The sequence below is a fragment of the Camelus dromedarius genome, chromosome 1 (assembly GCF_036321535.1).
Source record: "Camelus dromedarius isolate mCamDro1 chromosome 1, mCamDro1.pat, whole genome shotgun sequence".
NCBI lineage: Eukaryota > Metazoa > Chordata > Mammalia > Artiodactyla > Camelidae > Camelus > Camelus dromedarius.
In genome coordinates, this window is record NC_087436.1 from 64,367,464 (window position 1) to 64,389,424 (window position 21,961).

At 32.3% G+C, this 21,961-nt stretch overlaps 1 protein-coding gene across 14 annotated transcripts in view; it reads left to right on the forward strand.

The window, feature by feature from the left end:
- Positions 1–21,961, forward strand: part of ADGRL3 (adhesion G protein-coupled receptor L3) — an 826,419-nt gene that overhangs the window by 341,856 nt on the left and 462,602 nt on the right. For all 14 annotated transcript variants that reach the window (XM_064484960.1, XM_064484967.1, XM_064484927.1 and 11 more), the window contains exon 5: positions 113–326. In XM_064484960.1, the coding sequence (XP_064341030.1) occupies positions 113–326 (214 nt within the window). The remainder of the gene's footprint in view (positions 1–112; positions 327–21,961) is intronic.

The following is a 21,961-nucleotide window of genomic DNA, read 5'->3' on the forward strand; positions in this document are numbered from 1 at the left end:
TAAAATTATGAGTCACAACTGCTTTATTCCTTGTTTTAGCTTATTCTAAACACATACTTTTCCTTTGTAGATAAAAAAGATGATTTATTTTTCTTTCTCCTCCTTCTGGTAGCTTTCAGCCGTGCCCCAATTCCGATGGCTGTGGTCCGCAGAGAGCTCTCCTGTGAGAGCTACCCCATAGAGCTCCGCTGTCCAGGAACAGATGTCATTATGATCGAAAGTGCCAACTATGGGAGGACTGATGACAAAATTTGTGACTCTGACCCTGCTCAGATGGAGAATATACGATGCTATCTGCCTGACGCCTATAAGATTATGTCTCAAAGGTATGATATTTCTAATATTCTTTGTGCATTTAATATAAACTTTCAAAATGCATCTGTGACATATTGAGTGTAGGTAAGAACATAAAAAATTTGTGTATTTTAGGATTCTCTGAACTTCTTTTTCAGTATTAAACTATTCCCCATATCACTGAAATGCTACTTTTAAAATTGCAAGTACTTTTTGGAAAATATTAAAATGTATTAGATTATTTTTTCATGGTCTACTCTTTGTTCTCTCAAACTGGGCTCATTAGTTGAGAAACTAAATTTGTTTTTCAGTTTTCAAAAACAGAATTTTAGAATTTTCTCCATAAATTACAGAAAAACTGTTTTACTACTAGCAGTTATTTTCCATCAGTTTAGATAAAGAGAATAAAATTTAAATTGACAGGAAATATTTATAGTTATTAATCAAAATATAGTAAAAGACTATTGATTAATGACCATTTGACCTTGGAGAACAGTAAAGAAAGTATTACTTTGATAACTAGTATGTAAATTAATTCATTTAATATATTTAAGCTATCTGAAATATTACCGTATATTACCAAATAATATAAATTAAGGTACTATATAAAGTCCCTGGATAAGTAAAAGAAGATCTTTAATTCTAAAGAGACTGGTAAATAGGAATCCATATTATAAAATTTTTATACTAAAAATTCTTGATAAATTAGCTAAATATTAAATATATTTCAAATATGTGTTCACTATTACTACAATTTCTCAGAAATCAGTGACAAAATCGTATACTATAAGCCTACTATAAGCCTTCATACTTTCTGATTACTTGCTCACAAAGCAGTTCTTAAATAATAAATGATTTACTTAGTGAATTTGTTTTTCATTAGAATTTCTATTTAGGCATTTCTTTTGTTTAAGGATTTCTTAAAATATGCAGGAAATCATAGCATATGTAAAAATAAACAAATTGAAGTATAAAAGCAACAAGATTTAAAGAATTATCTTTCTTGTGCTTAAGAAAGCCTACCTTATTTTTAATCTTCTTGATACTGAAAATTTTGAGAGATACATATATATATGTATATATTTGTGTGTAATTAATACATTGATAGTCAATATTTTTAAAAAATTATGTGTATAAATTATTAAAAGAAATTATATCATGCCAAGATTTTGGTGATCAAAGCTTCTGAGGCATACTTGATGGATAGTGGTCTCTCTGGGGAAATCTGAGGGCTTTTATTTGTCTATTTCTAAAATGCTGACTCATGCTAAGGTGAATTTTAACAGAAAATAAGCCTTTAAAATTAGGGATTCTATTTGATACAAGTTTGGTTGCATTCAACTCTTCTTGTGTGTGTCTCTCATTGTTATATGTTTGACATATCTCTAACTATGGTTAAATTCTCCAATGTTATATCTAAAAGAAGTCTAAGCATTTCATTACATGTAAGTGTTGTAATCATCTTTCAAGAGTGTACTTTTCCATAAGTAGTATAGAATAGACACCATGACTAAATTGTCATTTTATTTGTATCAGTCAGATCATCAAACATAGGATTTTTTAGAATCCATTCTCGATGTGAGTTGAGGAGGATTTTCAGCTTTCCTGTGATTAGGTTTTCATTTAGAATGTAGCAGAAGCATTAACATCACTAGCTCTTTGATCTCTATACGATTTTCATTGAAATTGCCTTAATCCTTTCATTGATATTATTAATGGCTCCCAAAATAAGTCCTTAATCTTATAATTATTGCAAAAATTAGTTACAATGGATCCTCTGGAGCTACTGAATTATATAGGATGCATCTATGAAGTGACAAATCTGCTGAGTAAAACTGCTTCAGGCACCCTGAGTAAATCATTTGTAGAAGCCCTCCTGGGGGGTTCTCAAATAAAAATTGTCAGTTAGCTGAAATAGCTGTGGTTAATTCTCCATGGAGGCTAGTTCCTTGTTTGTATTTGAACTGTTAAATGTACTAAATTGACACTTGGCTGAAATAAATGCTTTGGCTCTTGGAGAGAAGAGATCGTCTTCCATCTTGTAAGCTCCCAAGAGATGGATGATCATGTCCACTTAAGCTGCTTTATAATGAACTTTCACTGTCATGCCAATGATAGCATGTTAAATAAGGCTAATAATAGCTAATTATGATATGGGCATATATATAAATTATGTTATGGATAGTTAAATGTGTTTGAATTAAAATCATAATAGAAAACATGTTTTTTAAAAGATATTTTAGATTTTTTAAACTTCTAGAATGACACTATGTCAGAGTCTAAAATTTCTAAGCATGTCTCTACATGGGAGGATTATCACTAAATACAAACAATTATTTATGTATCTTTACATAACCTTGTTAAAAAGCTTCATAACTTGCTTCAGCCTCAAAAATTAGACAGATGTCACAGGCAAGGACAGGCATGAAATGTTATTCACACAAATGTTTGAATACATATTCAACAAATACATAATTAAAACTGTATACTAAAATGTTAGTTCTAGGTGTGAAAAAAGGAAGACTTGAAACAAAAAGGGTATGACATGTGATTTCTGCATTTTTTTTCCCCAGTAGAACTATGCAGTTTGACATCTGCTCTAGAGAAGCCAGTTTCCTCATTGCCTTTCAGATTGAGCCTGGTATTCTCAAATCCAAGTGTGTTCTGTTGCTGTTCTGCCCCCAATCCCTGTGCTTTACCTCTTTTTCGTTATACTACTAGAAGCCTTGTTAAAATGTAGAAATGCTTTTATTATCCTTCTCAGAACTTCTAATTTCATTCACTGACTATCAACTACATCCATCTTTATTTCGTCTAAACAATAATCCTATATTGTCACATTTCAGTCAGTTGCCTCATCTTAAGTAAATTATAGACTTCTAGAGGGCAGACTTCTTTTGATTTTACTCAAAAATAACTTTTGATATGTAATGATACATAAGTGAGTGAATAAATATGCTCTCCAATTTTGTCATGCTGTTTGAAAGCTTCCCTAACACTATTATCTGAGTAATTTTTTGTTTCTTTTTATTTTGTCTTTACACACTTCAGAGTTTAAAAAAACAGTACATATAGCTTTGGAATCTAAATGTGAAATGACTGTTGGCAACTGATAACTGCAGAAAAAGTTTTGCATTTTGAATGCAGCTGAGGTTTCATGTTATCTTCAGTTATTAATGGAAATACTTACATTTTTTAATTCCACAAACACCTGAAAGTCCATGATTTGTAGTTCATTATGAGAGTTACTCTGGAGTTCAGTGGATGAATAAGCCAGGCCTGGTTCCTGCCCACAAAATTGTAGTTTTTTGGCTGATATAAAAACAAATAGCTATATCATTAGCTCAGTAATTTACTTTCATCTCATTTACATTTATTGAAGAGTTCACAACAAGTGGGAAATCTCTTCTACCTAGATAGTTTTATGGAATGTTCACTGAAGAGGAAATGTTAGGCTGGTCCTTGAAGGATTGGGCATAGGTAGAACCAGAATAACCAAAGTGTCTTTAGATATATAAATGGACAAACACCAAAAAAGAACACAAGGAAACAGTTTCCCTTCAGTGACCCTTCACCCATCCTTTTCTGGCAGGGCTTTACAAGCTTATTGGTGTCTGCCATGCACCATTTAATCTCTCTAGACCCTCTTCCAAACATGCCTGAGACCAGTCCCCCACCACCAACCATCCCTATAGATCCAGTGCACATGCTCATATGAAACCTTGATAATTCTATGGTAAATTAGTTTGGATACACTTCCCTTGTCAATAACCTCCTAATGGTGTCCATTTTTACAAATTGGACATAAATGCCATCTAAATGTGTGAAGTTTGAATATCATATGTTATGACATCCTCATGCCAGCTTTTTATGATAAATATTTTAAATATGTGATATAACAGCCTTACTTTACATAGAATTGCCCATATGTTTTAAACTAAAAAGGAATTTTGAATAAGCGTATATATGTATATATGACGTACATTTATTTATTGAGGTATAAGTTGTAAACATAAGTTTACAACTCACTGAATTTTCACAAACCAAGCTCATCCAATTAACCAACATGTGAAGACTGAGAACATTATGGGCACCTCAGACACCTGCCTTGTGCTCTGTACCAGCCATACTCCCCACCAAGAATTGCTGCTATTGAGCCTTCTATCACCTTAAATTAGTTTCGCCCATTTTGGAATTAAATAAATGGCTTCATATAGTACTTGCATTTTAGTATCTGGCTTTTCTCATTCAATGCATTCATTTTTTAATATAACTTTATTAAAATATTTTAATGTACCATATAATTCACCCATTTCAAGCGCACATTGATTTTTTTTTTTTTTTAGTAAATTTACCAAGTGGTGCAGTCATCACCATAAATCAGTTTTACAATATTTATATCACTACAGGAAGATTCTGCATGCCCATTGTTGTTAATCCCCATCTCCTTCCTCACCCCATGAGATGATTTGTCTATTTTCGTCTATCCTAAATGCATTATTTTTTAAGCTAAAACAATATTTGAAATCAAGCTAGGAGTAGTGGATGTTTCAGTGGGGTTGTTATCAAAGATATATTAACCGTTATTTCTGGAGGCATGGACATAAATATGTTCCCTGCCTTTTGATTTCTCTAGAATCAAAAGATTATGAATCTAGACATTTAAAAGATGCTCTAGAGTTTTCTGTCAAGGAGCGATGTTAAATGTATAAAGGAGTATTTTTTTTCCTATTTAAATGACATTTAAGTTTGACTTTTAATCTTCTAGCAGCATTTTAGCAATATTACATTTTCATGTGTCAGAGTCACATCAGAAACATGCAAAACAAAAAGAGGCAGAGAGGAAAGGAGAAAGAATTATTTCTCACTTTTCTTGAAAAGTTGTATTTCAGTTTATATCAGTACCACTGCAGGGGATTTTACAGCATACAAAAAGGTCTTGGTTTCTGTTGTATTCAATTCTGGTGAAGTTAAGAACCCCTTCAATAGCAGTAGAAGAAGAAATGCCAGTGGCAGTTTTTGTATGTACATAGCTGAGTAAATAATTCTGCAATAACCGTGTATAGACATGAGGGTTTCTTTTTTTCCAATTTGAGTATTCTCCTTTGCTCCTTTGACATATTTATTACATTATGTCTTATATTTCTTTTATGAATAATAACAGATCAAATACAATTCTTCATTTCAGGGACTTTCCCATGAATACAGTAAAATGAACAAAAGAACAGATAGGCATAGGAACTATAATATATGACTAATTGCCTTAAGTATTACTGTTTGTTTGCAAGTTTATTAAGAAAATAGAAAGAAAAAAAAGGAGGGAAGAAAATAAAGGAAGGAAGATAACTTCTATTCCCAAATCCCAAATGCAGAGACAATGGAAACACTGGAAAGTTTCTGTCTGGAAGATATTTATCTCTTCTTTTTTAATGTTTTGTCGCATTTCAATTCTGAGAATATGTATTTGATAATATTCTACTAAAATGCTTCCTGGTACAACTTACTATTAATTTAATTTTGAATGAAATTATATATAATATATGTAGTTCAAAATTTAAAAATTTAATGATTGAAATGTTTCTTGAAAGCTTAGTATAAAAGTGAAAGGGAGTTGTGTTGGTTGTCTTATAGACCTTGAGAAATATTCACACTTTGTGCTAGGCACAATTTGTGGAAACTTGGAATCCCTGAGTCCTCTATGGGGATTCCACATGGCCAGAACTATTTTCATAACAATATTAACATATTATTTTCCATTTTCATTGTCTTAGACATAGACACTGATGGTGCAAAAGCAATGGTAGCAAAATTGCCCACATCTTAGCAAGGATCGAGGTAGTAGCTACAATGTACTTTAAAAAAAGTCTTGAGTTATTTTAGTTCTAATATGATAAGTATTGATAAGATATAACTCACATAAACTGATAGACTTTGGGAATCTTAATAATTTTAAGAGTTAAAGAGATCATGAGACAAAACCTTATGAAAATCAATGATTTAATAAACAGTTATTTTTTCATTTCTACTTACTGGCTGAAAATTAATGATTAATGTTTTGTTTTTTATTATTTTTACATCACATAATACTCATTCTATTTGCTTTAAAGTCATTTAGACTTTTTCTATGAGTGAATTATTTTTGAAGGGAAGAATAGCTATACGTCATACAATAGCCCTTGCTAATAAAGAACCAAATAAGAATTAGACCCATTGCCTGAAAATTACTAGCATCATTTTCTGTTCAGAAACTCATGTGATAAATCTTTCTTAGAATTGTGAAAACCTGTTTAATTTAAAAGTAAAATGATTAAAACAATGGAAAATTAGAATAGCAAATTTTTAAAATAAAAATACTGCACAAATTAACAGTATGTTTTTATGGAGGGGAGAGAGAGTCCTGTCATGACATAATTCTAAAAACAAATATGTTGGAGGAACTAAATTTATAAGTATGTATACTGGAAAATATGTTTTTCATTTTAATGTATCATTGTCAATTTTCTTTTTTAAAAAGAATCAACCTTGTAAAGACAGAATTTAAAGAGTTTTGAGCAGCTCTTTCCTGGCACTCTAAATTTTCTGAGTTCTTTTTAATTTAGCAGTGTTAATGGTAACTCCAATGCCTGTAACCATTAGTAAATGCATTGGCAAACAAACTAAACCTGAAAAAAACTAAATTAGAGGTAGAGTGAGAATGGTAGATTTACCTGGAATTTTACCTGTTTCACATTTAATTTATAAAACATAAGAATCATAGTTTTTCATTCATAATAAATGATCACATAGTTGTTCCCATACCTCTAGCTTCTTAGTTGATTTTACACTCTATAGTCAGCCTATAGAACTTGGCATCTTGTGGAAAATATTTAGAAGATACTACCAAAGAAAGAAGATAAGAAGTTTTTGAAAATTTGAGGATATAGGATTAAAATGCTGAAGTAGTTATCTTGGATATAGCTTAAATCCTAATGGAAAAGAACTAAGCAGATTATGAGCATAAATTCTGTCACTGATTAATTAGACATCACTGGACTCTAGAGGAAAATATGTTACGATGATATCTAGCAGACATTTAGAATAAGAACCTCAGTTTCTCTATCATAATGACTTTAAAGATTGTTGAAGCTATTGGGGGAGGGGGTGGCTTTCAAAGTATTTTGACTGCATTGATGAGGCTGAGTTACATGGACGTAAGAAATTTACCTGAAATTACTTATTATTACTTATTATATGATGGTACAAACATGCCTGCTCTCTTTGGGTACAAAGTCCATGGTTTTTTTGCTGTGCCTTTTTTTTTCTTCTTCTTCTAAGACACTAGAAAAACTTTTTTTCATTTTTTACAAAGTTGAAGTATAGTTGATTCACAATATTATGTTAGTTTCAGGTGTACAGAAAAGTGATTCAGTTATATATACATATATTTTTCAGATTATTTTCCATTATTACAAGATATTGAATATTGTTCCCTGTGTTATACAGGAAATCTTTGTTGCTTATCTATTTTATGTATAGTAGTTTGTATCTGTTAATCCTATACTCCTAATTTTTCCCTCCCCTCAACCTTTCCCCTTTGGCAACCATAAATTTGTTTTCTGTGTCTGTGAATGTATTTCTGTTTTGTGTGTAGATTCATTTGTATTATTTTTTGAGATTCTTCATATAAGTGGTATCATATAATATTTGTCTTTCTCTGGCTTACTTCACTTAGTATGATATTCTCTATGTCCATTTATGTTGCTACAAATGGAAATATTTCTTTCTTTTTATGGCTGATTAATATTCCATTGTATATATTTATGTGGATATATATATACCTATAAACACACACCCCCCAACATCTTAAGCCAACCATCTGTTGATGGGCATATGGGTTGTTTCCATGTCTTGGCTATTGTAAATGGTGCTGCTCTGAATATTTGAGTGCATGTATCTTTTCAAATTAGAGTTTTCATCTTTTCCAGATATATGCCCAGAAGTGGGATTGCTGGATTATATGGTAGCTCTATTTTTAGTTTTTAAGGAACCTCTGTATTATCTTCCATACTAGGTGCACCAATGTACGTTGCCATCTACAATGTATGAGGATTCCTTTTTCTCCATACCCTCTCCGGTATTTATTATTTGTAGACTTTTTGATGATAGCCATTCTGACAAGTGTGAGGTGATAGCTCATTGTGGTTTTGATTTGTAATTCTCTAATAATTAGCAGTGCACTAAGAGTAATTTTTGTCACAAGGAAAGATCTTTTTACTTTTTTAGTAGATAAGAAAAAGCAAGTGAAATATTCAAATTGTTCACATTTTATATAATTCAATCTGTTGGTCAAATAAGAAGAGGATTTTAATGAAACCTGCCTTATAAAATTGATCAGTATAGCCATTTAGTTTTATCTTTGGGAAAATATCCTTTCCTTGCTTACTGATTTTACCTTTAGCTAGAATTTTACTATCTAGTATATTATGCTCTTGAATAAGTAGGAAGCATATTAAGTTGTTATTGTTTGCAATAATACCTGTTAACATTTATTGTGTGCTTTTTATTTACTGTAAACTCTGGTGATGAATTTACCTTTGGTTATCTCATTTATTCCTCTCAATAACACTGAGAAATATATATCATTATCACTCCCATTATATCAACACGGAATTAAAGCACATAGAAATTAACTTAGTGAAGAACTTATTTTAAAGCCAATATACTGCCTTATTTGAGGCGCTTGGAATTTTGTTTATTGTAGCAAGCATGATAAAATAATAAAGTGTTAAGATTAAGAACAGGGCTCCTGGGGGCGGGTATAGCTCAAGTGGTAGAGCGCATGCTTAGCATGCATGAGGTCCTGGGTTCAATCCCCAGTACCTCCCCTAAAATAAATAAATAAATAAACCTAATTATGTCCCTCCCCAGCCAAAAAAAAAAAATATTAAAATAAATAAATTAAAAAAAAAAAACAACAGGGCTCCTTATCATGATCATGATGGTGGGAAAAGAAACTCATTTCCTCTCATTGAAACACTCAACCATATATTGGGTTTGTTTGGCTCAAGTGTTATTAATATTCAACTATAGCTATACAAAATTTTTATTATTGAAATTTTTGATAGAAATAATTCGATTACTGTGAATCTTAAACTCTCCAGTCTTCAACTCCTTTTTTATTTGAATCAATTACGTTTATAAAGTGTTTCGGGTAATCAATGCTTCTTGAAAAAACATGCGTTGATAGAACAGAGCTGATTGTATTACTAAATGTTACCAGCTATAACCATATATAAGCAATATTAATTGAGAACTTTGTATGAGTGATACGGTGTTTTAGGGACTTTATATGAATTAACTCTTTAATTCTTCCCTCATTCCCATGAAATGGATACCACCGTCATTCCTTTCCTGATGGGGGAACTAAAGCATAGAGAGTTTAATTAACATATCCAAGTTACACAGTTAAATGGCAAAGCTGCAAATTTAACCTAGGCAATCCAGCTCCAAAATTCACAGTAACTACTACAGTCAATCACCTGGTGTCATTTGTCTAAAATATGCACTATTTTTAGTAAAAGGACTATCCCAGGAAACAAGTATGGATCAGTCACTATTACTGAAAAGAAAATACACACATGTGCATGTGTGCGTGCCAAGCCACACGCGTACATACACTATTAGTGACATAATGAAAACCTGGCATGAAGCTTATTAAATTATACGGCATTTATTTTCTGCCTTTGGATAAGTTTTCAGAAAAAAATCACTCAAGTACTTGTGGTAAAATTTACTGATTTACAGATTTTACTATTGCTTTTAACATTTTGGAGTTTATAGAGACACAATTATCTATTGGAATATTTCAGTAAAAGAGAAGTTACTGATAATATTGGAAAATAAGTTTAAATTTGCATGTTATATGGAAATAAAAGAAAACTGATAGCACTTAATGTGCAAACTTTAGACAGTGAGGGCTCATGAGTTAAAAACTTAATATATCACATGAATACTTTGAAATATTTGTAAATGAGAAAATGTATTATGCCAGCCTTTCTTAATCAAACTTGAATATAAATAACAGTGTGCTTCAAAATTTCTAATGCTTTATATAATGAGAAATTTAGACAGCATACATCTCCACAAAGCTATTGGTAATAGTTATAAAAATGAAAGTGGATCTTTATTTTTACCACATATGGTAACTTCATTTTAGTATAGATGTCAGTTTATTCTTGTTTAGTATTTTCCATTTCCTGCCAGATTATGCTGAAATATATTGTAAATTTGCTTCCCTGAATACTCTGTTAGACACAAGCTTTAACTGATTTATTATTTCTTTATTATTAAGACTATGACCAAATGAAGTATAGTTATGAAGTCACTCTATGTAAAGCATTTTGAACTTTCCCATGATGTGTTGATGTGATTATAGTTTCACTATAGGGAAAAAATGGTATTTCTCAAATTGTTGGGGGATAACCATTACTCTAATATTTGTTAATATGAAAAATTACATTAATTGATACCAGTTTCTATAAAATTAGATATTTACTTTGTCATATTTGTTGCAGAAAGATATGTAAATCATGTTTATTTGTAACTAGGTTTACCAAATGGTAAGAGCAAAACATGTTTTTTCATGCATATGGACTGATTTCGATTTATAAATATATGTTTCGGTACTTTGGCTCAAAAAGACTTGAGGTCTTTCCAAAACTGCTAGTACCCAGAGCTATTAGTACTATGAAAATAAACATTTGGAGCCGTTTCTTAGACTTGTTAGTGTATTGAGGAAGTAATATTTGGAAAAGAATTCAAGCCTACAAAAATATTAAAATATAAACAGAGAAAATATTTCAAAAGTAATAAAAAAAGATAAGAAGAGATGGAGATGATTGTTACAAAAGGAGGAACTTGATGGTTATGGGCTTGAAGGGAAGTAGGTGACAACTGAACTTAAAAAGAACCTTTTCAGATAGAATTGTTGATGTTGCTGAATTATTTAGAGATACTTTGATGTTCCCAGATCTTCACCACTGGTCATCTAAACAATGCTGTATGTTTTATATTTAATAAGTGTACTCCTGGAGATTTGAATTTACTCATCAAATATAGTGTAGTAATTTTATGTGAAAGATTTACAGCAGTCCTCTACCAATATGAACATCTTATTAAAGATAATATTCTAATATTATCTGTTGATTTATTAATACTTACTTTTTAATTTCATGGCAATAGTATTTTTTTGTTCTCTTTCATAATTATACCCATAAAGCCTACCTGGCCTAGCTGTGTGCTACATCCTTGGGCATTTCTGTTACATAAGAATATGTTATATATGTGACTCTGATATATGTTATATCTGCATGGTTCTAACTTTATTTAGATACTGTTTTTTACTATCTTAATTCTCCCCTCAAACCACAAATATTTGTCTTTTCTTTAGAGTATGGTGTAAAATATCTATGACTAGTTTTATCATTTATAACCATCTAGACAGTATGAATTATTTCTCTATGTATTTTAGAAATTAGGTTCACAAAAATGCACTCCTTTTTCACAAATTAGTCTCTGCAAAATTTGTCATAATAAAAGGCCTTTCACCTTACCAAGGAATTCAAGTAGATCATCCTTGCCTGAGGAGATAGGATTCTGAATTACTTTCCAAGTTCAATTCTTGGGGGGAAAAAAAGGGTAGAGTCCTTCAAATGACTTACATTAAATTATTTCCTCCAAGAGCACTTCCCTGCTGTGACATTTTAAAAAAAAACCCTACAACTATAACAAAAATTATGTGTAATCTTTCAGTGAAAGTTATAGAAGTGAAAAAGTATAAATTATTAAAAGCAGCACAAGCCCACATGGATATTGGAAAGGAATATGAGCTCCATCTGCAAACTAACAGGAAAAAAATTTGTCTCTGTAAGATGTGAAGTATATAACCTGTCTAAAATGTTGCATCATTACACATGAAGGAAAAGATAAGTATCCATGTGATGTAGTTGAATACATATTTGATATCAAGCTGTAATTGCATTATAAAATGATGTCAGCAACAAATGACAAAAAGAAGCTACAACATACATCTTACCTGCTAGAATCCTCTAGTCTGTTGTGTCACAATTTCTCGTGGGAAACAATGGAAGAACATGTTCTATAGCATGAACTCAGTGTACCCCTAGCGTGGCAGCTTTGAAACTATTTATGCCAGCAGTGTTGGTATACCTGTGTATACAACATGTATACAAATACAAATAAATGAGAATATCTGAGATATAAGTGTATAGAGCATTTATGATGTGTATTTCTAGGATGCTGATTAATTCCATTAAAAAATGTATTTACACTGGAATCATATAGTTATATTGTTATCTAATGGTTCAAGATTTCAAAAGGTTTACTTTTCCTCTCATTTATTAAGAAGTAGAGGAACATGTTTCTCATCCATTTATTTCATTGTTTTATTTTTAAAAATTTATTATTTATATCAGGAAGATAAGACATTTTATTTTAGTATTGATAGTAATGATGCTCAAACAGATAAAATGATTCATCCAAAGTTAAATGTGATCCTGAGCCTTTATATATTAATTAATCTATTTTCATAACTAGTTTATTTGGAAAGTGGACTGACTCATTTGATATTGTATGTCTTTCATTTATTGGCAACATGAAAAAACTTAGTTTAAATTCTTAGACTATAATTCAAAAATGAAATTTCCTGATTAAAGAGGAAACAAACTGGAAATGAGATATTCAACAGTGATATAGAGATTTTTTAAGGAAAACATGTCTTAGAGTTCCAAAATTATATTAGTTTTAGGAAGAGGTTTAGAAACCAACTCCTTCCTCCTTAGATACTTACATCTCCCCTTATAGGTTCAGAGCATGTGCTTTGCAATCTTTACAGCAGACTTTGATTTGAAATCCAAGCCATGTGTCCTGGTGCACATTGCTTCTATGAGCAAGTTAGAGGTAAAATACTTGCCTTGAAGGATCATACTGAGGATAGAAAAATCTGTTTTTTCACGTGTATAATAGCACAATGCTAAAGTAGTTACTATTATTATTACTAGAGATTCATATTTTTGTTTTATCCTCTGTTGTTGAATTAGAGGTGTCAATCAGGATTTTGGTGTTTGTTTTCCTATATAAGTCAAAAGTGAAGTATTTAAAGAATTTCTGTCTCAGAAAGAATCTCTCTCCATTATGTCTTTAGCAATACATCAACTTCTTTAGCAATATATCAACTTCATATTATGATCTTTGGATAGAGACTTTTGGTTCTGGGAAAAATCCTTAAAGCACATGAATTTTTCCTTTGAAACCAGGAAGTTTTTTTTAAAAAAATTTTTGTGGGGCTTTCATTTCTTTAAATTCTGGGACCTCAGGCCTCATTTCTGTAGTATGTATAGTCTCTTTTCCCTACCCCATTCCTTGTTGTATAGTCCTATGTAAGAATGTCATCACTCTTACTAAAGTTCTCTCTGAAGCTAAGAACTGTTCCAATTTCAGGTAAAGCACATGCCTCAAAATGATGGAACAATGCTCACCAAAGTTTTATATATATATATTCCTGATAGAAAATGAGTGAAATAGATACTGGGGAGATAATGAAAACTATCCACCCTTACTCCAAAGGCAATTCAAAATTTTATGTGGAATATCACAAAATAACTTACCCTTTAGAAAGAATCATGCCAAATGTAATACTGTATAATATATTACAGATACAAACAAAGCTATTATTATTTCTTGAAAGCATTTACTTCCCACTTAAAAGTTCATCTGTATACTTAAAGAGGCTATATTTTGAGCCATAAAAATGTCACTAACTTGACAAGAAGTGTGGCCTGGGAATGTATCCACAAACCATTCCTTTAGTCTTGAATTGAATGATATTGAATGATAAGATTTTGTAGATTTTCTCTCTTCTATTTATGTATGATATTTCAAGCAATAATCTTCATAAATTTTTTAAGGAAGGCCTATGCTTGTGAGTTTCATCTCACCAGTGTCATTTTATTCTGTCAGTGTTGTTTGAAACATCTAGATAGGCCACATAAGGAATAGTCACCCACACACTGTTTACGTTAGTAATTAACAGAGAATTTTCAGAAGGATTATAGGCAATGTCATCACTCCAGCATTTTCTTCTTAATGAAGTAACCAGCACAGTGGGAAGCCAGCTTCAGTTTTAAACCCAGCAGGCGAAATTGTGGAATAGAAACTATTAAGTGTCAGAAGGAAGGGTTTGAATACAAAGTTTGCTATTACTGAAAATGATAGGAAGTTCTCTTGTAAGGAAATACCTCTTGGAGAATCTAGTCTAGGAGCTTAGAAAACTTCAGGGCTCTTTTCAAATATACATTACGCATTTTCTTGTAGTTAGAAATTCCACAAACCTAAAGAGGATCAGATTTTGCCTTGGCTTGTGAAGACCCTCCCCCGTAAAACTAGGACAAGGATTGTTTAAGTAGGCTCTTTCACATATGCCCATAGGTTTGGGGATAAGTAGTCATCTCTCAGCACTTAGAATATTTTCAGAAGAAAAAACTGAACAGGAAACAGCAGCCGTTTGAAAAACGAATCTAACTCCCATTCCTCTTAGTCTCCCTTCCCGCCCCCTTTTGCCTGACCTCTGGCCTTTGGTTTAATGGCACTAATGACTAAGAATGGTTCTGATCCTGGGGGAGGCACATGCCTAAAAATAACAATGCTCAACAGAGGAAACTCTGTTCTTGACAGAAAACAAGAGAAATAAATGCAGGGAGATAATCAAAACTCTCCTTCCCTTACGAAAGTAATTCAGAATTTCATGTGGCATATCACAAACTGGTTTTCCCTTTACTGTAATTAACAATGCCAATCACAAAGACTCAGAATCTTTCAGGTCTCTGCAGTACCACTTCCCCTCAACAGAACCAAACCAAGCCAAAGAAGACAAACAGTGTTCCCACAGGGGAGCACTCCAATTTTGAAAGAAAAGCAGTGCCTCTGTTTCAGTCTCACAGCACATAGAGCACGGGAACGCCTTGTCATCTGATTGGAGGTCCTACATTAAAGAAGAGATATTTGGCAGGAATTAAAGTTGAATTCAAATTCTTTTTTGTTGTTGTTGTTGTTTTGTTACAAGTTTTACATAAGGCGTTTGCAAATTCTCCTCCTCTTTTTGTCACTGATCTGAGGAGCCTAGCAGTGAAGCCTTGGGCTGGTACTCACCCCTGAGTGTGTGCTGATGCTTCTAACCAAGACCTGGTCCCTCCTTTCTGTCACTGCCAGCTCTGCACTCCAGCTTGTTGGAGGTGCAACTAGAAAGAAACTGGATGTGGGAAGCACTGGCCAGGCTTCCTCCTAACTACAACCTCCAAGATTCCTTAAATTTAAAAAAAAAAATCAGTGGTATTTTTATTCTGAAATAAAATGTTCATAAAAGGTAAAAAGAGGAGAACCATCACATCGTACTCTTGGAATGAAATAACTAGTGAATTCCATATGGAAAAAATTAAATGTTTAAAATTGCATATTATGACTTACCAGGAAAAAAAAGTCTTAAAACAATGCAAAATATCAAATGAGCCTGTCTTCCCATTTGTCTACTTTAAATTACACTTTAAAATTTGATAGAACAATTCCATATGTTCATGACAATAATTGCTGCAGTTTTTACAGCATCCTAACATCTCTTAACACATGTACTAAATGAAACATTGCTAGATGTTTTATAGTAAATGGTATGATTCATTTGTAACAGAAAATAAATATATATTGCTTTTATCAGCAACCAAACATTTGAAAACTATTTTCCATTTCAGTCAGAATAGAAAAAAATAAATAAAAATTATATTATAAACACATGAAGCCCATTAATCTACCAAAAATTAGGAAACATTTTCATTATAGGAAAAAACTACTGTGCACTAAAATGGAAATCAAAAGTTAATTATTCAGGTTTTTGGGAAGCCTTTAAAGTTGTATTACTATGAAAAGACAAGAAAGGAGAGAGTCCAGATACTATAAAAAAGAAAAAAAGTATTTCTATCTAAAGCCCTGGCCTTCAAGAATGTTACTAATTAACCACTTCGAACTTGTCAGCCTTGTTACCTGGCTAAAGTGTCTAAGCCAGAAATGGAGGGAGATAATGGAGCTTTTCTCACCCTGAGGATAGAGTGTAGAAAAGGGTGGTGTGTATAGGGAAGGGTCAGATATGTAACTCCCTTTGGCCTGTGTGCATCTGGTCCAGAACTAGTGTTCACAAGAGCCAGTCTTTAGCTTATTTGTACCATCCTTCACTGTTGCCATGTCCCCTATCAGAGAATGTAAATCATTTTAATGTTAGGCCAAAATAAACAACCTTTAGGGTACACATGTTGTCAAAAAAGATAAAGTGATATATGCTAAACCAAATGAAAATGACTTGGATTATCTACTACTTGGGTCATCGGGTTCGCGGAAGATTAGTGCAAGAAACTACAGTTTATTGAGGGCATTTTAGTTTCTTCTACCACTTCAGCAAGACTTTGTCCAGACTTTTCTCTTAGCTTCTTGCCTTGACTGTGGTTCTTTGTGACAAGATGCTTTGGTTTGTAAAACATAATGTGGAATAAAGGATCCACTAAAGTCAGAGTGGGGGAGGAAGGAAACCAGGAAGTAAATTTTGCAGAATTTGGAGCTTCAGAAAGTAATCTTTTTCAGCTTCTGTGCATATGCATTGAGTAAAGAAGATTGTTAATTTTGTTTCGTAAGAGAAAACATTGTTTCATAAGAAATGTCGACAGCAAACCTGTGTCTGCAAGAATAAAACATACAGTGTGATGCTACTTCTTAGAAGTATCTGGCAGCTCCAGTTGAGTCAGTCATAATAAATGCAAGAATATATACTTTCGTTAATCATTCCATATTCTGTATCAAAACTGTGATGAACAAGTAGTTCTGCTTATAGTCTAGGGATATGGTTATATTATAGATAGTTTAAGACCCTTCATTTCAAAGTAAAAGCCTAAAAGAAACCAAAAGGCTGTTTGGTTTTGTCAGTAAAATTACTTTAATACAAAAGAATACGAGTTTTACTTTTCAAACAGCCAAAAAATACTCAGAGTCTCTATATTGCCATAGATCTTTATTGAAAGGTTATATATATGAAATGAGTATTGAGAGCTGATGCTGAGCAAAGTCCAGGCTTGACAGCATAAATGTACTTAAATTAACCGTAGAGATGAGCTATTACTAAAGATGCTTCCACTTACACTGCTGTGCCATGAGTCCTGCTAAGTTCCAGGAACTTAAACATGATGAATATGGTTCCTCACTATAAGGAGTTTTAATGGAGAGGATTACATAAGCAATTGCATTGAATAAAATGTAGTAGATGCAGTGAGAGTGATACAGATAACTAAATGACTAAATGAAAGGGCTCCTAATGTAGCCTGAAGTGGACCGGAAACATAAGGGGTGGAATCTTAGCTAAGTCTTGAAGTGTGCGTAACAAAGGCATCAGAAGGGCACTGAAGGCTAAGGAGTAAGCGTGGACTGAAAGGAGAGATTTGGGATTGCACGGAAGTGAGGGTACTAATGCAGTTCAGTGACACTGGAAGTTAAAGTATAGATCAAGGACTAGGAAAAGATGAGTTACATAGAGGAAAAATGATGACCTTGATGATCATATTCAGAATATTGGATTTTATAATAACTGTAGTAGTTTGCTAGGGCTTCCATAACAAAATGGCACAGACCATGTGACTTAAACAACAGATATTTAAGTTCTCACAGTTCTGGAAGCTAGAATTCTAAGATCGAGGTGTTGAGAGATTTGCTTTCTCTTGAGGTCTCTCTCCTTGACTTTTAGATGACTTTGTTTCCTTCATGGCCTTTTCTCTGTGGATGGGCAACCTTGGTCTCTTCCTTTTTGTATAAAAACACAGTCCTGTTAGATTAGGGCATACCTTATGGCTCATCTAATTTTTATTTATTGCAATGTAGTTTATTTACAATGTTTCAGGTATATAGCAAAGTGATTCAGTTATACAATATATATATATATTTATATATATCTTTTTTCATATTCTTTTCCATCATATGTTATTACAAAGTATTGAATATAGTACCCTGTGCTATACAGTGGTCCTTGTTGTTTATCTGTTTTCTGTATAGTAGGGTATATCTGTTAGTCCTCAATCCCTACATTATCCCTCCTATCCTTTCCCTTCATTTAATTTTAATTACTTCTTTAAAGCTCCTAACTCCAATACAGTCATTGGAGGTTAGGGCCTCAACATATGATTTGGAAGAACACAAATCTATCCATAGAAATAACTATGAAGAGGGCCCACTGAAGGGTTTTAAGTGAAGACGTATGGTAAATTCCTCCATTAGGAGAGTTTGTGTCTAGATGCATAATGAAGATTGATTTGAAGGGGAAAGATAACGGAGGCCTGCATGTGTATAATGGAGATACTGGAGGTAGACATGTGTAACAAGTTGTCCAGATGTGAGAGGCTTGATCTAGGGCAGTTGTAGAATAAACAAAGAATGAGAGACTGAGTTGAGTGAAATCTGTCATTAATTGAATGTGGTACATATGGGGTAAATAATAAAGTCCCAACTTCTGTCTTAGGAAAATAGTGGTTCTACCACATGAGTACAGGCCTACATAGAAAGGGAATAAATTGGACAATCTGCTTCCATTATGCACCTCCCACACTTGCCCACACAGGTTTTCCTCTCAGATCTTGTCTCTGTACTCCCAGTCTTACTCCTTCTGTTTCAGCTATGATGATGTCCTTGAACATAACAGACATAAACCACCTAACGATGCCCTTTGTTCTTCCACTGATCAAGTTAACAGCATAAACATTGTTCCCGTTACCTTGCTGTGGAAAGCTGTAGACAGTTTCACAAGTATAAACAGGAAAATAATAATAAGACCTCCTAGGCAGAGTCAGCATTATAAATAAACTGAGAAAACAAAACAAAACAAAAATCTGAAAACAAACAATAACTGAGGCAAAATTAGAAATGAAAATGGCAAAGAAAAATAGCATTTTACAGACTCACTCAGTGTTTGTGTATTGAGATGTAAAGACAAACTACTGTGGCTTTAGGGTAATAATGGTAAGAACTGTGTTAAACTAAAGTACACTGTCTAGAGGTTTGTTGTTTCAGTGCTAGCCATGTGCAGTTGGATCTTATTATTATTATTAAAGAGGAGAATAAATTAGATTTTTTAATAAAAATTCCATGAATTCAATTAGATCACTTAAAAATACACTATGTGAATTGAACAAATAATATCCGGAAAAAAAGAGAGTTAGCTTGTATTTGACTGGTGTCTTCTAGAATCTGGGATACAAATATGAATTATCATGAATGACAGTTATCACTTCAAGAGGTCAGTGAATGAGGCTGTATTTAATCTTCTGCTTAAAATGCATTTCAGTCATTCAAGGATCTTAATTAATGTAAGCAATCTCTCAAGTTCACAGACCCAACAATGTCAGGGTTTATCTCAGTTTACTTTTAAATTCATAGCATGCACTTATGTTCCAGTGTTCTTTTGGATGGTAATAATGAAAGGAGGAGCTGAAGACCATCGGGGTATAACTGTGCAACACAAACTGGAATTATGTCAAAGCTAGGTTTTCATAATTACATTTGGTCAGAGCCAGATAGTAAAATAATGAATGATTATAGGCTTATTAGAAATGTTTTCCCTCAGACATGATGTCATTAGGAATGGTATGCCTTCACTTATTTGTAATTTGAGAAGATGTTGCCTGAATGAACCAAATGAGCCAGGACAAATTATCTTTGATTTTCATAGTTGAAAAATATAGAAACATAACTGTTTATAAATTTCCAGCCAGGACAAATTATCTTTGATTTTCATAGTTGAAAAATATAGAAACATAACTGTTTATAAATTTCCAAGTGTAACTTAGTTATACAGGGGCCAAACACCTCAGATTTGTCACATAATTATTCTTTCATTTATCTGGCTCTTTCGTTGGCCTTTTCACATGTTTTACCATATGTGTATGAAGAGAAGGAGGTGAAATTTTTCATCCAATATCTTTTAAACATGTATCTGTCTTCTTTTCATGAGTTAAGTCTTTTATGGGAAACCCTACAAGATCATAGGTATATGGAGTTTACTATACCTTTTATTTATACTATTAATTGAGAATAATCTAAATCATTGATATATGCAGTAGCATAAAGATATGACTTAGATTTGAAATATACCTGAGGAAATTGTTAGTGATATACAATCAGCTCAACCATATGACAGTGTTTTAAAAACAAAATTATTATCTTTTTTGGAAAATTAATATTTCCCTGACTTACCCATAAACTCATTTGTAGTTTCTTGCTTAAGATTCAGAGGGAAAAAATTATTCTTTTGTGTTAAAATTGTCTCTTTCTTTTTGCATTTTACAGTTTAGCATTCTGTTTGAATGCTTATAATACTTACTTGTTTGTGTTTATGTAGATAAGCCTTATCAACTGTGACGCTGTTAACTGTATAGAGGAAGTCACAGCAAGGATGAGGCAGGAAAATCCTTCCAGCAATATTCTTATTGGTCAGTCTTTTTGCCAACTTTACGTGGAAAAAGATATCTGAGTTCCAAATCGTTTAATATTGAGATTAATTAAAATTTACTCATCAGGATTCCCAGAGAAATCTACACTCATGTGTTATTCCATACCTTCTGAAATAATAAATTCTAACTCTGCACAGTTGTGCAAATACCTCATTAATAAGCAAGGTACAATATGCTGTATATACTATTTTGGACTACACCCTAAAGACTATTTTAAAACTTTTACTAGGTTTCATAAAGTCATTTATGAGTAGGAATGTGCCTGATTAATTTTTGTAGATATTAATATTTAATAGCATAGCTCTTAAAATTATAAAAGTAAACATGGTTCATGGGGAAAACACCCAAAATGGGATTATTTTTAAAGAATTGTTTCATACTTTTACATATTATTTAGTTCAGTTTCTCTGTATTTTGAGTATTTTAGAATTCTTCCTTCTGAATTTTCTTTCCTGTATTTATTTGTACAATCCTGATTATGCAACGCAACTTCACCTAATATTGTTATATCTTAATCCTTCCTTCCCTTTGGCATGCCCTATGTTATTTTCAAATGTGTAATATTGTGATAACAAATATATCAAATTAGGACCCTCCAGCTTCTGATATGAATTTTAAATATTTCCTATGAGTGGCTGGTTTTAATATACAGAATAAAATTGGGATAAATTATACATGGCTATTTTTGGTACCATCAGTAAACTTTCCCCTCAAAAGAAACTGAAATATAACAAATATATAATAGTTACCAAAGATACGTCATATGTAGGGCAATATGTATTTTTGTCTAAGGAGAAACATTTTTGAAGGTCAAAGTAGGCAGTGTTAATATTATGTCAAAATTATAAGGGTATACCAGGAGAGTCCTAATTAGAACATATGTATGAAATCTACCTACCAGAATCAATTATATTTTTATGAGTATTTCATGTTAAAACAAGAGAAGTGATACTTAATACCTCTTTTTATAAAATTACTTGATTTAACTTTTCATGCAAGGAAATCTATTATGCAAACATTTAATTATAGATCCAATGACTCCTTAACTTAGTACTTTTCTTTAAGACAAGTGCCACATTCCTAAA